An 18,428-nucleotide genomic window follows, 5' to 3' on the forward strand; every position below is an offset into this window, starting at 1 on the left:
CGCCGAGAAGTAACTGAAATCTATATTCATTAAATTTTACTTATTAAACAGGTTTCTCTATGTACATAAAGCAATCATAATTGTATTAAATTTATAATTATATCGATTTAACGTCATGATCGCATGTGGAACTCTAAAAGTTATACGGACCATTTTACTTGGTATAAATCAGAAATATCAAATATATAGGAATCAGTAGCAAATTATGATTTAAAATAAGCTTATGATAATAATATATCATAAAAATAACGCAATGGGTGTGTTTATAAATCGACAGAATTTGAATCGCATGTTCATGCAAGTAACCGTGTTATATTAATACTATTTTTAATATATTTTTAGCAGTCTAAGCTTTCGAAATTTAACCTAGAAAACGTGAGTAATATTATATCTAACAGGCAAATGTTATCAATGAGATTTATTAGATAGTGAAAATGACTATATACGGTGGTTCAATATGAATAGATAAACGATTGTTATTATTCTTACCTCGGAGTTTGAAATTTGAATTACCTATCAAATATTATAGGAACACTACGATACGGTTTTGTAGGTATATATAAGTGAACGCATAATTCGGGGTAACGAATATTCATAAAAAAATTCAGTACATAGTATTATTATCATTTCTATATTTATTAGAGGAAACGGAAATAAATTAATATTATAAATAATAAGACAACGATAAAACTAGATCAATGTTGTTGTTGTTATTGTTGTTTTTTTTTAACAGTAAAAAATACAATCACATATAATAATAGTAATAAGTACAGGGACAGCGATATACGATACGCGCCGTTTTAAATTTTGTATTGTATTTTAATTTTTATAAACGATCCTTGAAAAAATAATTTACTAATAATCTGATTGTAGTAACAAATCTATAGTCCTAACTTTCTAAGTTCTCACTCCTATAAAATTGAAACCATATTTTCTGGGGTCCTGCCTAATATAAGTATTATAATAATATAAATATATTATTTTTATTATTTTTATATTTTTTTTTCTAATACAAATGAATTATAATAAGTAAGTTTATTTGATTTTCTATTATAAAATGTTTTCACTCCTACTAAATATAACATTTACCTACAACTAGATAAAAATTAAAAAGTAGCTCAACATACATGAACATTTTAGGGCATGATTATTGACATGAAAATTCATAAAATATGTGACATAGATGCATGATAAGTCATTCACTTCTTTATTTAAAATAATTAAATTTATTTTGAACAAAATTGAGACAAAAAATTTTAAAATTCTTAATTCTGGTCAAAATAATGAGTTTATTATCGTTACTTATAATGTCTTAATTAAAAAAATAACGATAAAATAATATCTTTCGAGTAAATTATATATTCATATTAATCAATAAGAACTTACAAAAAAAGTTGAATGAAAGTCGTGATATTTAAATCAAATGTGAAATGAACCAAGGCGGATTGCATAAAAATATTTTTTAACCATCAAGAATGGCACAAAATATATAAAAAAAAAAACAATAACGTTGTGGTACGGCAAAATAATACTTTTATCTTGACCTATTCAATAGATACGTTCAAGGAAAAACAACAAGCTGCTTTCCGTTTCCTATAACACATGTAGGTAAGCTCTATATTTTATTATAATACCTACATATTATCAACGATATTTTCAATAATCGGCGTTCGTTAGATTTTCTATATCAAAGTCCCTGGCCTCCATACTATCATACGCGTAGATGTTATTTGGAGGTTAAACGTACGAATGGATACCTATCCTATGTATAGATCGTGTTAGACCGTTTAGATAAACATTATATATTATTATTAATAACGACAAAGACAATTGAAATGTTGAAAACTGCAGTCACCACACTACTAAATTCGTTTTGTCCCTGATTTTACCACCGATAAACCAATTTATTTTACTTGAAGGAAATAAAAAAAAACAAAACTCTGCCGCCTGTGAGAAACTCACAGTTATTATACACCTACCCGCGTGTACCACATACACACAAATATTATACCTATATTATTTATATATCATTAGTGTATAATTTCCAATATCACGCGTGTGCATAATTGAAAACGGGCGCCGTGGGAACGCGTATGAAATCATCGAAGGCCAGAATTAGAATTTGCTCTGATTCCCATTATATGCATATTTTGTAGATAATTTATATACAGAGTGATTCGCCAAGCATTGAAGCATGCTCATCTCATTTTTTTTTCATTTAATAATGAATTTATTCAAATTTTTAAATAATATATTTTATGGAGACCACATTTTCGTATTTCTGAGATTTTTTGAATTACCTACTCAAGGAGTGTTCTGTGGTAATGCATTTTTTTTTTTTTAATGAAGACTCTTTATCCTTTTATAAATTAAATATCGTAGTGCTTAATTTTTCTGAAAATATTCGTTGACGTATTAAATATAACGGATCATTTTTTTTTTTTAGTTATTTAACTTTGAAATTCCAACTATCATAATTTGAATAAATTTGTTATTTAATTGAAAAAAGGGGTGCGCAAACTTGGTGAATCGCTCTGTATATAATTTATACGATGTCATATAATATGCAACTAAAAGAGGGACGGGTCATCTAAAGTTATGTAATATGGCGACAATATTGTGCGTATTAGAACACACGATTCATAGGATAATATATAGTATAGGTAAGCGCGCTGAAAATGACACGGTACAACCAAGACAACAAAAGGCACAATATAGTGATATATATTATATTATCGCACGTATGTAGATGACAATCGGCAAGCGGGGTTTTAGATCGCTGTAGATATTATAGCAACTCATTCCGCAACGCGAATCGCCGTATTCGCCGTTTTATTGTACACCTATAAATTATACTATTTTTTTTATACAATATACATAATATTATTCTATTTTTGCCGACGGTTTTCCCTGCAGTTGACCGATCCGACGCCGCGGGTAGGTATAAAAATCGTGGTTCTCGCAGGGCTCTCGTATAGTTGATAAAAAAAATAAACGCTTACTACCTATACTACTATAGAGTATACACTACATAGACACACGATAAATACGTACATTGAAAACCGGCACAGCGATTGCATGAAAAAAAAAAAAATAATATATTATTGTTTATATTAACGAGAAAACGATCAAAAGTCAATAGTGAAAGAATATGATATATAAATATTATGGACGTAATAATATTATTATATTATTACACAGCTGGCCGGCGCGTATATTTTATAACCGTAACATAATACGTATACATAATAGCGTAACGACGAATAATATTTTCGATTATCTACCAGGCATAGGTTAATTGATCGATGTAATGGATTATGTTAATTTGACAGGTAAACTCTCTCGGAAAATAAAACGTTGACTTATATTATATTAAACGGATACATTATATGTATAAGGTCGAGCGGACGACGTTTGAGCTGGTATACATATTATAATATGTATAGTTGTATCTCAATTCTTAAAATAATGAACCGTTTTCTCCTTGAACACGCTACTACGAATTGTCAAGAAATAATTATGTTTTTATATTCATCATGCGAGTCCAAGTGCATTTTAAGGATTATAATTTAAAAAAAAAAAAAATCTGCGTGCTATTAACACAATTTCAAACGATGTTTTAACATTTTATTTACTTATTCATTTTTTTCTGAATTCGTATTGTAAAAATAAGAGATAATATTATATAAGTCGTGTTACACAATTTTGTGTATATAAATTATAGTAATTAAATTTGTTATTTCATAAAATATCTGTAATTATTGTATTTGTTTTGTAATTAGCATATAGATATAATACATGATACACACGTATGCTGCACGCTATAATATTAACATATGCGTATAATCTATGATCTAAATTCAATAGGATTTTATCGTTACAATAATCATAAGCTATACATGCGACTTCCGCAGTAATAATCACAAAATATACAATTTAATATTATTATCGTTCATTAACGTCTATCTCTGTTTTAATTTTTCCAGGGATTTTCGTGTTTAGACCTGTTGAACGCGGGCATGAAGCAATCCGGCGTGTATTATTTGCAAATCCGAGGTACGGCCTACTGGTACCTGAAGGTGTACTGCGAACAGGAGATTGCCGACGGAGGTTGGACGGTAAGTTTTGACACGCGCCCGCCGTGAACTCGGTCGCCGCAAAGGGCGCGCGTACCACATAATACACACGCCGTATTGTGCCGTATATATATAAGACATGTTTAACGAAACGAAACACGCGTACTATACGTAAACAAAAACAATAATACCATATAATAGTGCACGAGCGTGCTGCGTGCATCATTGTTGCGCACATTGTGGCGGCGCGGTGATAACGATAGAGTAGGTATATAATAGTAATAATAGTAATAATAGCATCAGTCGTTGGTACGTCTGCGGACGACACACGCACACACACAATCGCGTATAATAGTATTTTCTGGTTGTAATTTTTCGGACAACCTCGACGGTTTCCGACGAAATGATGTAACGCCGGCCACGAGCGCAAGTCCGTTTGGGGACTTTTGATACAACGCGAACACGATTGTTGTGTACACCCGTCGTAGCGCAGTCGTGGTCGTCCAAGGCCTCCTCGGTCAACGCGTATAAAGCGTTCGACGGCGGCGTGAAAGTTACGCGCACAAGCGTAGAGGTAAAAAATAAAAATGAAAAATGAAATAAAATAAATTCAGATCGACGTGACATAGCACTAGAACGTCTAGAACAGTAGGTACATGTATACCTACATGATATACGTAATATTACGCTTTTCATATATTATTATTATACAGAGTGATTTACCATAAGCACGTGCTCACCCCCATTTTTTCATCAATAATGAATTTATTAAAATTCTGATTGAGACCATATTTTCGAATTCGTGACATTTTTTGTATTGTACCTATTATACTTAAGGGGCGTCTTGTGCAGATACTAACTTCTGTTTGTTAAATTACAATCCCCCTATTCTAATGTACATTATTTAGTGAAATATTTTTGAAAATGTGAAAATGTTGACGTACCCAAATCAATACTTTGTCGGAGATGTTAGGAGAAATTTTAGCCAGATACTATTTTTTTCTCGACGATTATGGTTAGGAAAGAAATGGCGTAGCGTAGCTAAAATTCCCAAGTGGTCCATCAGCCGGGAATTAGAAACTAGCACAGTGGCGTCATTTGTGGGATGTAAGGGTACGCAAATGCATCCCATGAACAAAATTATTGTTATTTTATTTTATACTATAATTTCTATAAAATGATCTACATTTACACAAAAGTGTGTTGAAAACAATTTGTGGGATGACTCGACCATGCGAGTGACTGGTATAACTTTAGATTTTCAATATCAGTTTTGTATCCCATGAAAAAATGTGAAATGACGCCCCTGAACTAGCAAAAAAAAAAAAAAAATCAATATTAAAACGAGTAGTATTTTTTATTAGTTATTTAACTTTGTGTACTAAGGATAATACTTTAACTTAACGGGTTTGGAAGATGTGAGGACTGTAATGATTTGGACATTTTAGTAATTTATACTAATCTATCAACGTTTTTAATGTATAGATATCATCAAAATGTTATAAATATACTAAATCTGATATAAAAAACAAGGGTTCTTTTTTGAAAAATAGAAGTTTGTACCACCACAAGACACTCCTTAAGTAGTACTTCCAAAAAAATTTCAAGGATTTGAAAATATGATCTCTATGTAAATTTAAAAATTCGAAACATCGGAATTTGAATAACTCCTTTATAATATGAAAAAAATGGGGTTTAGCATGCTTGGCGATTCATCCTGTACACTTGTACACCGGAGACCTTGCCGTTGCTGGTAGATAGGTAGGTACTCGTATATTTTAAACGACTCGTTATGCGAAAATAAATAATAGGTGTTACCTACTATACTCACAGTTGCTCATTTCGTATTTTTTTTCTTATTATTTAATTGCTCTGTAATTATCCCTAATCTACGACGACGTGAGACAATAACTGGCGCTCGATATTGCCTGTACGCCGTATGCTTAATCCACCAAGCGGCAGACAAAAGACAACCTTCGTCTCGTCGTCATCGTAGTAGTCGTATCGCCATTTGCGGTAAGAGATCGCGACGTCTTGGCTGCGGCGCGGCGGTCACGGACGCGAAGTTTAACAACTCTCCGTGTGTTGTTATTGTTTTTATTATTATTTAAGCTCAAACGACGACATATCTCGACCAACAGTTTGTTAACGACCAGTTGGTCTTTGTCACAGTAGTCCTGTGTACTGTACAAGGTGATTCCATTAAAGAACATCCTTTTTATCGGTAAACTTAGCGTTAGTTTCTTTTTTTTGAAATATTAGTTTTGATTTCAAAACAACAACAGACATTAAAAATTTAATATTTTGAAACAAGATGTTTTCTAAAGATTTCTATCGCTAAAAATTGAACCTAAAACCAGTATAATACCTATAGTTTATTAATGCTATGACTTATGGGGTGAATGTTCGTGACCTTTACTGCATTTTTTTGCATTTTTAAGTATTATTTAGTTACGATTTTTTGGCTTTAAATGTAATTTTTTATGAAGTGTATGTATATATTGTTAACCATAGGTAAATATATAATATCATATCATTAAAATTTATAAGTTATTATCAAAATATAATCATAGTTAATTTCAAATAAATAATAGGTTCAATGTATCTCTATTTAATAATTATGTCGGACTTCATTGTTTTAAAGACGTACTCTGCAAGTGTTTTTGGGCATATTTAATTTAAATGTATTTTTTTTAAATATTTTAAGGTCATAAACATTTTTACCCTAGTTATCATTTAAAGATTCATAAGAATTGTACAGCTGAGATTAACGGAGTTTAATCGTATAATATTATATAGCATATAAAATAGATAAATATTTTACGTGATATCCTAATTGTATCAGTGTTATATTCCACTTCGCTAATTTATAGTTAAAATTTTTATAACTAATTATATTCAATATATTTTTTCTTCAAAGATATTATATGGTATTATGACTTAAAATTATGTAAGAAAAATATTTTCAAAAACACATAAATTTACCGAGAATAACGACAGTTTAGTGAAAAAATAATCACCTGCATTGAGCACAAAATATAGTGCAATACGTGTTCACGATATAATATTAATCATTATAAATTATAATATTAATGATATTGGCAACAGGGCGCGATATAATATTATATATATATTTATATTATTCATGATATGTACGCGTAATTATACATATTTTATTTATTGGAATAATTTATTTAGTAAGTAATAATACATCGTAAATCTGATTACATTATAATATTATTATTATAGTTTCACGATATTACCATGTTCGACAAATTACATCTAATTGAATTTCGCGTACCTGTATAATATTATAATTATTACAATATGCACTACACGACCACCTTAGATATTTCACTTATTTTCGTTTACTACGCGTATATAATATTTTATGAATTATAATATGTTGGATAAAATGACAGTTCAAAAATTTGCAAATTCTACGAGAAATAAAAGTTACAGTCTACGTGCTATCAATTTTAAATTATTAAATGAGTTCATTATTGTTTATATAAATATCTTCAGAATAAGAATAGTAGAGTAAATTGTTTTTTCTTATAATGCACGAATTTAGTATACACACTGTAATACCTATGTACAGTGTAATAAATCAAAATTTGTATTTAAACATTTTATTTTTTTCTTCAAAGTATGTATAAAATATAAATAATACATAATCGAGAAAGTATAATAAATCAGTTCACGCGTCAAATGCTTACAACCAATGAACGCTCATCTAGTCTGCATTATTGGCCGTATACAATTTATGTTATTGCGTAGTGATAGCGCATTCGTGTGAATGCTCGAGTTCTAGTGCACGCTTAAAACGACCAATTATAATATAAACGTCAACAAAATCTGACACATTAAAATAATAATTCTACAAAATTATAAATTATAAGATCAATAGCTATGCATTTTGCAAGAATTTCAAAATGTTCCAAATTATATGGCATAGTGTTAATCAACTAACCATAACATATGTTTGAGACATGTACAAAATTTAAAAATATTCAATTTTTTCATTATAAATATTTTAACAAATTAAGTAAATATTATTATATTGGTGCTTTCAAGTCTTAATGATTCTTTAACAAATAATCTTTTTTAATAACTTGTAAAAATATTGTCTGAATTTGATTTTTATTTATTTATCAAGAGACAATATAAACAAGCAGCTCGACAAATATTAACTTTTTATAAACTATAAATAACATTAAAATTAATTAATTTAGAACATTATAATATATGGCTATATTATAATTTATAGGGTTCAAAATAACTTTAGCACCTATATACAAAATGTGCAGAAATTATGAATAATGAATTTATGGTTTTAATAAAGATAATTTACAGTATTATAATATTATTTATAATAAAATAATTAGGTATTATTAACCTTTATTTTTTTTTATCACAATATATTTTGATTTTTTTTAATATTGAAAATTCTATAATACATTTTTAGTTATTAACTAATATTAATTTATTAAAAATTGCATTATTTATATAAATGTACTTAACTATAATTATATTGTATAGGTCATACAAAGAAGGGACGATATTAGCGATCCGATACGTGAAAATTTCAACAGGGACTGGACCGATTATAAAAATGGATTCGGTGACCCTACTAAAGAATTTTGGATGGGAAACGAAAATATTTACATGCTGACCAGTAACGATGAATATATGTTAAGAATTGAGTTGGAAGATTTTGAAGGAAACAGAAGGTAATATTTTATTTTCTTACTTTCTTAGACTTAGACATAAGAATATTGCAATAGAATTTGTCGAATTTGAACATAATTGCGTAAAATTATTAATCATGAAGTATGAACTAGTATGAAACATTATTCAACAAAACTGTTTAATATATTATTCAGATAATCGAATGCTAATAGTTCGTAATTTAATCAGACGTGTTTCGATTTAAATTATGTCATTTTGAGTCATATTGTAATTAATAAATATAAATACCAATCTGTTTGTTACATCGTTTGTTAACTTAATTTTTTCCATTTTTATTTTTATAGGTACGCTCAATATTCACATTTCAAAATTTACTCGGAATCTGAATATTACAAGTTAGAGATTGATGGATATGAGGGCAATGCTGGAGATTCATTGAATGACCCGTGGTATGGAAGCAATAACAGTCCATTCTCTACGTACAACAGGTTTGTGACTGCATAATATCGTTGTATAATTTATTATTAATCATCCGATCCCATTACCAAAATCCAAATTTTATTTAATTATTTTATTTCCTTACAGAGACAACGATAGATCAAGCTTAAACTGTGCATCTATGTTGAAAGGAGGCTGGTGGTGGAAGTCTTGCGGCAGAGGACTCAACGGATTGTATTTAAATGATCCACAAGATTTAACGGCCAGACAAGGTAAAAAAGGGGAATATGTAGGCAGCTTAATAACCACGAATCGACGTTGTTAAAATACCTAACATTCTATTGATTTAAAAATATATCTTTAAATCAAAACTATTTTATAATCTTTATTATTTGAAACCAAATAGGTATAACCCATTACACACATATACATCGTTATAATCGTTAGTAATCGATTTATTATTAAATGAGCTCCAAATAAATATATAATTAAAAATGTTATTTTTTAACCACATGTACACATCATACTACGCATCCGATTCGGTGTTCTGTGACAAGCGAATAGATATTCATTCAAATTAAACGGTCCGAATGAATAAATGAAATGAAAATATTGCGAAAAATTGTACACGGATTTTGAACTGCGCGGGGTGATAATTGTTATAGATTTGTTAGGAAAAATATAAAAACGGCATGTTTAAAAATATAATTATATTTAAAGTAACCTGTCGAAAAATCGTAACAGTTTATTTTTTCCGTTGTATAATGCTTTAGATTATAGTTACAGTGATTTACGCTCAACCGAGCCACAAAGCATCTTTTCGGTATTTCTCTATAATATTATAGGCACACACAGTATACAGACGTAATGAATAATAATGGAGTAGTTTTAATACTTTTACGTTATCTAAAGTGTTTTCGATTATGTATTCGGGTAATTATGCATGATATTTAAAACAATAAAAAAAACAAAAGGTCTAATAAATTGCCTTTCCCGTTATAATATGATTTTGTTTACTTTGGTAGTCGAGTTTTCAAGCGTGAAAATTTGATTAATTAAAAGCATTTTTTACGGTTAAAACCATCTAGGTACGATAATAACAATTTATAATATTCATCAATTAAGTAAGCATAATATTTACGACGAAAGTATCTAGCTAAGTATACACAAACTGCCTATAATAGACGTATGCGGACAATCTAACGCGTAATCACTGGTCTGGAATATTATTAATCATAACCGTTATGGTCAGATAAAAAAAATTGCGTGTACATCAATAAAAATAATATAATGAGTATAAGAATTTGGGTGCTTCCTAGTTGTAAATAAAATACTTATCGTGTAATATTATAATATTGTCGACGGCGTGTCCGTTTTATCCTATGCACGCGTAGAGCTCCGTATATACATAATAATATATTATGCATACGGGCGAGTGTGACCATTGCGTTATGTACGGAGCTTTAATTAACACATTTAGAAAAAAAATTAATAATATTCACTTCCTAAACCGAGGTGCGTGAAATATTATCATAATGTTATTTATCTTGTACTCTTAGGTATCGTGTGGTTCCGCTGGAGAGGATGGGATTACACGCTGAAGAAAGCGCAAATGTTAATCAAACCAAAGGTCACCGTCATTCCACCATTACCCGTTGTCAACGCTGTTTGAGGCGAAAAGGGGATCGTCGCATGTCATATATTATATTATAACGAATAAAATTGTATTAAACATTTGTGTTAAAAAAAAAAAAAAAACGATATAAGAATTTTCGACGAAATATTGTTGTGTTGCAATTAGGCTCAAATTCACTACTATTTTATGTTTTTCTATTAACCTTAAGACGCATCTTAGTACGTACTTACGATGGCCTGATTATGTTTGGTAAAATAAGAAAGCATGAAGATAAAAATGTAAAAATGTATTTATTTTGTAAATATATTTAAAAAAATGTGCCGTATATAATAATATACATGATATTTAGTATGATAATATTATATAAATATTATTTAGTATTTTTAGTTAAACTCTGTGTAGTCGTTTATTTTATTATTATTATTATTTTTATTTTATGGATTATTTTATTATACATTTTGAAATATTATTTAAATGTTTAGATACATTATATTATTCAAAATCCAAATTCATACATTTCATTTCTGTAGGTAATTATTATTGTTTTATTTCTATCATTACATAATATCTACGTTCCTCTTTATCCGTCCCGTTAACCTTCATTTATACAAAAATCATCTAATAAAATTGTTTAATATTATTATAATTAAAGTGCGTTGTTCGTTTTATAATCGGTTCCACAGTAATTATAATCCTTTTACATTTCGTATGATTTGTATGGGTTAGGTGAACAATGTTGTTGTAATTTTTACTGAAAACAGTCAGGATTAGTTTATATGCGAACTATTTAGTATTTAATGATGTGTTTTTAAAAATAAATGGTCGTATATGGAAATAGAATAATATTTTATTATCTAAAAACGACGACATTAATCATTATTGCGAAATAATAATAAAATATTTAAATATAATTCGCCAATACATTAATAGTGTAAGTACATAACAGAAAATGATATAACGTGGATTATTCCCTTATCGGTTCTAAATGGTAGTTGATGGTCGATTTTCGTATTTTGTCGCACAGAATATTATAACTTATGTATCTATTATTATACTTGAACAATTTTTCTGTACTTACGTATTTTCAGCGACTAGGTATATAGTTTATACACAGTCTAAAATGTACTACAGTGACATTGCTATAACACATTTTATAATAGTGTTAAAAAAATGGGCACAGTTCACAGTTGGCCGGACGTTTAATTTTCCACGTCGGAGACAGCTAGTACATAATATTATTATAATAACAGAATACGCAATATTGTATTAGGTTTTGAACAGTATAAATAACACAAGAGTGTAATTCGGCTTCATAATATTATGTACATGCTATACTTTTATCGATTTACATAATGACGACCATATTATAATAATATTATGTCAACACACATCTTAATATAATAAACTGAACTATATCATATTATTATATATTATATACCTATCGTATTATAATAACCAACTACTTATTACTTGTCCATAACATACGGCATAATTATAATATATTATTTTTAAATTAGCGTCCGATATTTCGTTATAATGGTGGATGTAATATGTGTGCTCACTGCTGAGTGCATATCGTAATATCAGAGTAACTACCGATACCAATAACATTATAGCATACATAGTAGGCAGGACACCGATATTGAGGTAGGTATACGTGTAATTTATTGACCCACATCGCGGCCTGTGCGAAAAACAGTGGATCGGATATTAAAAAAATAATTTATCTACGAGAGAGAGAGAGAGAGAGAGAGACGGTTGTGGCGAATAATGAGTAATAACACGTTATAATAATTGCTAATGGGTTTATCTAGACATGATATGCTTTATTATTTGTAGACCGATGGCGAAGCCACCGATACTGTATAATAACAATAATAATAATGACAACAATAATATTATGCCGACAATATCCGAGTTTGTTATACCATGATTTCATATAATATGATATACCTTATTATATACCTACATGACGTGTACTCTGTGTACAGTGCATTAATTATTTAATAACTGTAATATCAGTATGCGGTAGGTAAGTAACGAGGTTTTTTATGCCCATACTATAATAATCAATTGCTCAACAACGATGCGGGATTAAAACAATATTATGAAATTATAAACTAATACTATATAGGTTGAGAGTAGACTTTTATTATGTATACTTTTTAAAATTGTTACTCTGAAAATATATCAATGTAAAAATATGAGTAATTTTACTAGAAGTCTACAAAATAGTACCTCTGTGTTTAAAATGCATAGACAATGTATAAAAGTACACTTCTATTTCGATTATCTGATAAACATAATTAATTCGAACTTATAGACGAATTTGACATTCGATTGGTAGATCATATAAAATAATATATAAGTATACGGTTGAGGTCCTTATTTTTAAAGATTAATCAAGTCTTACTCCAAAATATAATTACAACTAAGATCTAAAAGCAGGAACTTTTACTACCAAATATTTTTATACATGGTAAATAATTTATTAAATACTATTATTTGTATAGAATGCTAAGTATACAAATGACAGAGTAAGTTAAAAGCATCTTGAGATATTTTAATTTTTTTATCAAGATACTTTACGTATGTCTTAATTTATAAGTTTTTAAATATTTTCCATATTGTATTTTTCAGTCGATTTCGTATCAGCATAAAACTTAATTAAATTATTATAATTTTTTTCTTTAAAGTTACAACAATTTTATTTCTTACTTAGTAAAGATATATACCCTCAGTATTTTAGTAGACGTTAAATTACTTAATCTCGTGATCTCGGTAGTTGGTCATTAGCAATTTTTTATGATATTTATTTATCTTTTAAAAGTGCATAATTTAATATTAAAATATTTATAAGGGCTAAGTAAATTATTAATTGAAGTTTATTTTGAATATAATAATGGTTTATTATAGTTACTGTACTAAAAACATTTTTTAATGTAAAATTGAATAATAATAAGTTTTTTGTCTTTTTTGTTTATATTATAAATTTTTGTTTTTTTATAATTTATAATAAACTTTAAAAATACATGAGTATTATTATTGAATTTATAAGTGTTAATAATATTGTCTATTATGATTACTTTGATGTATTTTGCTACTTAATTGATTTCCAAACATTAGTTAGAAGAACTATTCGTACGATCTTCAGCACCATGTCAAACAGATATTGTTTTTAGTATTTAATATTCTATATTAAATATATATTTTATTATATTGTATACTACAGACACCAAACTTTGAAATGATGATCAGATAAGGTGACGAGCGTAATTGAAAAAATCTTCATTCGAGTCCGCCAAATATCTATAGCGACGAAGGTACTAGGGAAATAATCATTAATAAATACTCTCTTTGATGCAAATTGCAAACAATATTTTTGACTTTTTGCGATGGCACGAATTACATACCCTTATTTTGGTGTATGTTATTACGAACTTCCGTATTGATATGTAAATTGGTGGTACCCAAGTGGTCGCCATTCATTGTTTGTTGGTTTTCGAACGGCTCGCGACGAAAAAGGTTTCATAATGAATACGCCACTTTCGAGACAGTCATAATTAAGTCTTTATGAAATGGAAAGGAATTATTTGTGATTTAAAAATGGGAATCGATTGAAAATTGATTTTGTTGAAAAATTAATGCCGTTTTGTAAAAACGGAAGATAGATAGGTTATAGGCCTATAAGCAATACAAAATGGAAACCAATTCGATTTAAAAATTAAAATGTCAGGCTAAATAAGTACTGGAGATACGGCTCCAGGTGGATCTCTTATGATTCTGGGTAGAAATTTTTTTAAGCGTGGATTTTGATTCACCTATAAATTTATCGTATTTGTATTTATGTGCATGAAAAAATGTTTGTAAACAAGCAAACATAATTTTTGAGTGTTTTTATTATTGGTTATAAAAGTACTGGGATATTTAAAAAACAATACTTTAAATAAAAAATGAATTGCTTTTGATTATTATATAGAATTTATTGTTTAAGGTTTAAGCCCTTAAGCCCTGTAGTTTTTTCTTTTTTTAAAACAATATTCAGAAATAAGTCTCATATATATATACATATTAATATCTTTGTCTTAAATAATCCATCGAGATCGAAGTAATTGTTATGTGTGGTATTATGGAATAGGTAATCTTGTTCGATCAATGACGGTAATGCTTTTTAATTATATGATTGACGACTTATAAATTATCTAACCATATGCATTATTATGTGTAATATTATACTTTCTTTCTGTGAAATATTTTGCCCAGGAAAATTAATTTGCAATCTTGAACAAACAAATTGAAATATGACGTGTACATAATAAATTCAAATTGAAATAATATGATAATATAATATGATCAGTATTCAGGTTGTATAGTGTATATTCATTATTCGCCGCTGCAATGTACCTACTTGCTATTAAAAATTATGATAATCCAATTATTTTATAGTTTCTAAATAACATAGTAGCCGCGGCGCACTAATTTAATATCAGTTAAAGCCATAATATAGATTATGAAAATTAATGATATAATTTAGGAAATACGTATTATTATCACGACCGACGGGTTTGAATGTGTAAATATTACGTACGCGATAAGGCCACACACGCAAAAAAATAAACCGCAATGATTTGATTTCGTCAATGTTGATAAATTTAATTAAATTACGTTATACATGAATAGGATATTAAATTAAAGCAAACCTGTATTAAAATGGTTTTTAATATCATATAAAAGTCGTCGTGTTTAGTAGTTGCCGAAGAATGAAGAGCTGTTACATATTATGTTTGCTTATTATTATTATTATTTTCTTAATGTCCTTAAATAATTAATACATGTTTTTACATTGGTAAAATTGTACATTGTAATACAAACGTTATTTACTGTTATTTAAAATTCAATGGATTTATATATAATATTATATTATATCTAATATAATAACGATAGAATACATTTTCCAGTTTGGTTATCTTGACTGATATTCTATTTACTGATTAAAATAGTGCTTCTGTGTATAGTACCTACAGTGATTTTCCTCGATTTGAATTTTTTTAATTTTAAATAGTATGTCGTTAGGATATTATTATTATTATTTTATATATATTACAGAAAAGAAATGTTATATTTCTTAAAAAAACATTTAGTTTATATTTTTTTTTATTTTTATGGACATTTTTAAATTTATGTTATTACATTATGTATGTGCCAGAATACACAAGCAACAACTAACAAGGCATGACCATAAATATTTTTTATTACAAAATGCAACTTTGAGTTTGAGTTTTGTAATTAATAAACTCAATTGATCGATGTTTACTGATAATTTTTACTTTTTTATTTTCGTTAAAGCGTTTATTGAGTACCTACATTTGTAATCTATAAAATTGATAAGAATAATAAGTAAATTTAGGAAAAATTAAAAAATGAAATTACTTGATGGAATACTCTGTAGCAGTCTTCTTTACATGATTAAGTAATTTACATTTGAATCCTACGTATACTTCTAGTAGTTCTAGTCTTATACCAGTTATGTTATAGTCGTCCACTCGTCTATATTCAAATTGTCTGATAGTGTTTTGGATGTTATCAAATGATTTGTATGATTTGTAAATTTGTAATGAAATCTTTTGTTAATAGCAATAATAGCTGTTTTTATGATATTGTTTTAATTTGGAGATGTTCTTAAATTAGTTAATTCGTTACCTATCTACGAAAGCGCTTTGGCGATAATATGATAAATATTTTATTGAAAATTTTGAAATTGGCTTGTTTAATTGGGTCCATCGATTGGAGATGCCATATAATATTATGACATTATGTCTACATAATATGACGAAAAAGACTTTGTTTTATGATGAGAATTCTATTTGAGATGTGGATATTTAAATTTAATTTTCATAAACAGGTATGGAATATGAAGTGTTGATTATATTATATTTTATTATCTATGGTGTATTGCTTTGTTTGATTTAAGTCAATCGTTTTGTCTATAAAAACTAAGTAGGTACTTATACAGTATAAAATATTAAAATGTAAATATAAAATATAACACAGTTAGTTAAAAGGTTTTTATGAGTAAATAAAACTTTTTTTCATTATTATTACCTATTACTTAACATTACGTTATATAAACAACTATAATAAATTCAGAGAATAAAATATGCAATCAGCGTAATAATAGCTGTTGTTATTTAAAATGGTAATTAACTATATATAATATACAGATGGCAATTATCTTCAAAATAATGTTTACTTTAGAAATAAATAGGATAGAACCCTCGAGGCACACAGCCTGTAAGATTACATTTTTTGAAGTGGAAATCCCTCAACATTTCGATTCTCGGAAGCTTATATCATAACAAGAAAAAAAGTAAATTATTATTGGTTAGATCACACAGTCGTGGCGGCTGTTAGTCCAGGTGGCGGAGAGGGTCCACAGCCTTCCATTTTGTGAGTTTACGCTATTTAACTCTATACCAAACGTTTGTACATAATAATATGTCCCATTGTTCTATGAATAAAATATATAAATTGTCTTTGACTATGAATGATTATTATTCATATGAAAAGTATATGTTATAACAATATTATTATTACAGTGTTAGCTTATTGATTGATATATATATATATTAGACCTTTACCAAGTCGTTACCTTTAATATTCTTAATCATAATTCATAGTTCATTGAGTTTTAGATTTTTGCATTAAAGTTGAAATCATTTAAAAACCGTATTGCGATAACGGTATCTGCAGCGTTTGTATCCACTGAGAAGACCGTATCGCCTCCTCCGTGGACCGTAACACCGCCGAGTCTGATCCCGAGATAGTGAGACGTTGTGGTTATATAACTATAGTCTGTCATTCGTTGTCCTCATCGTTCGATATACGTATTCTTCAACTGGTGCGGTCGCTTGGCGGAAGACGTAAAATTATCCAATTTTTTTTTATCTAATCAAGTCTTAATGACGTGTATCGTATTATAAAAATAAACCAATTGGTTAAACACTGATTATTTATTTGTGTAATTATATGTACCTACGAGAAAAGTAATATTTTAAGTATACAAATTCAATTTAAATGTTTAAAATATTAAGTTGATTTATTATTTTCTATATGTATATTATAATGAAATTGTCTAAATATACAATTTTGAAGTTAATTTTTTTTTTATATAGTATCCTGTGAGCATTTACCCATTGTGATATCTCCTAAAATAATGGAGATATCATAATTCTGGATTTTTAATAAGATTCACAGGGACAAGAACTACAAATATTTTATGTTTTAATTTATTTTAATGTTTTGGTAAGAAAGTTAAAATATACATTTTCGTATTTAATTATTTTCAAAAAAAATTAAGATTTTTGTCATTTTGTAGCGTTTATTTTTCTGAAAATATTGATGTTTCAACATTTTAATTACATTAATCTCCTGATTTTTAATATTTTTTCGAACATTGTATATCTCATAATTTTTCACGGTTGATCAGTTTAATTATTGTTGAATTTAAATTTAATACATCCGTTAGTTATTATTACAATATTCAGTCTCAATAACATGATACACTCCAAACCTTTTATACAGCAGAG

General features: G+C 28.0%; 1 protein-coding gene across 1 annotated transcript in view; it reads left to right on the forward strand.

The window, feature by feature from the left end:
* Positions 1-10,972, forward strand: part of LOC113557638 — an 82,438-nt gene extending 71,466 nt beyond the window's left edge. The window contains exons 3-7 of the mRNA XM_026963204.1: positions 3,987-4,118; positions 8,619-8,809; positions 9,113-9,256; positions 9,354-9,478; positions 10,766-10,972. Coding sequence (XP_026819005.1) covers positions 3,987-4,118; positions 8,619-8,809; positions 9,113-9,256; positions 9,354-9,478; positions 10,766-10,878 — 705 coding nt within the window. The 3' untranslated portion in view covers positions 10,879-10,972. The remainder of the gene's footprint in view (positions 1-3,986; positions 4,119-8,618; positions 8,810-9,112; positions 9,257-9,353; positions 9,479-10,765) is intronic.
* The last annotated feature ends 7,456 nt before the right edge of the window (positions 10,973-18,428 follow it).

This window comes from Rhopalosiphum maidis, chromosome 4, assembly GCF_003676215.2.
Source record: "Rhopalosiphum maidis isolate BTI-1 chromosome 4, ASM367621v3, whole genome shotgun sequence".
Taxonomy (NCBI): Eukaryota; Metazoa; Arthropoda; class Insecta; order Hemiptera; family Aphididae; genus Rhopalosiphum; species Rhopalosiphum maidis.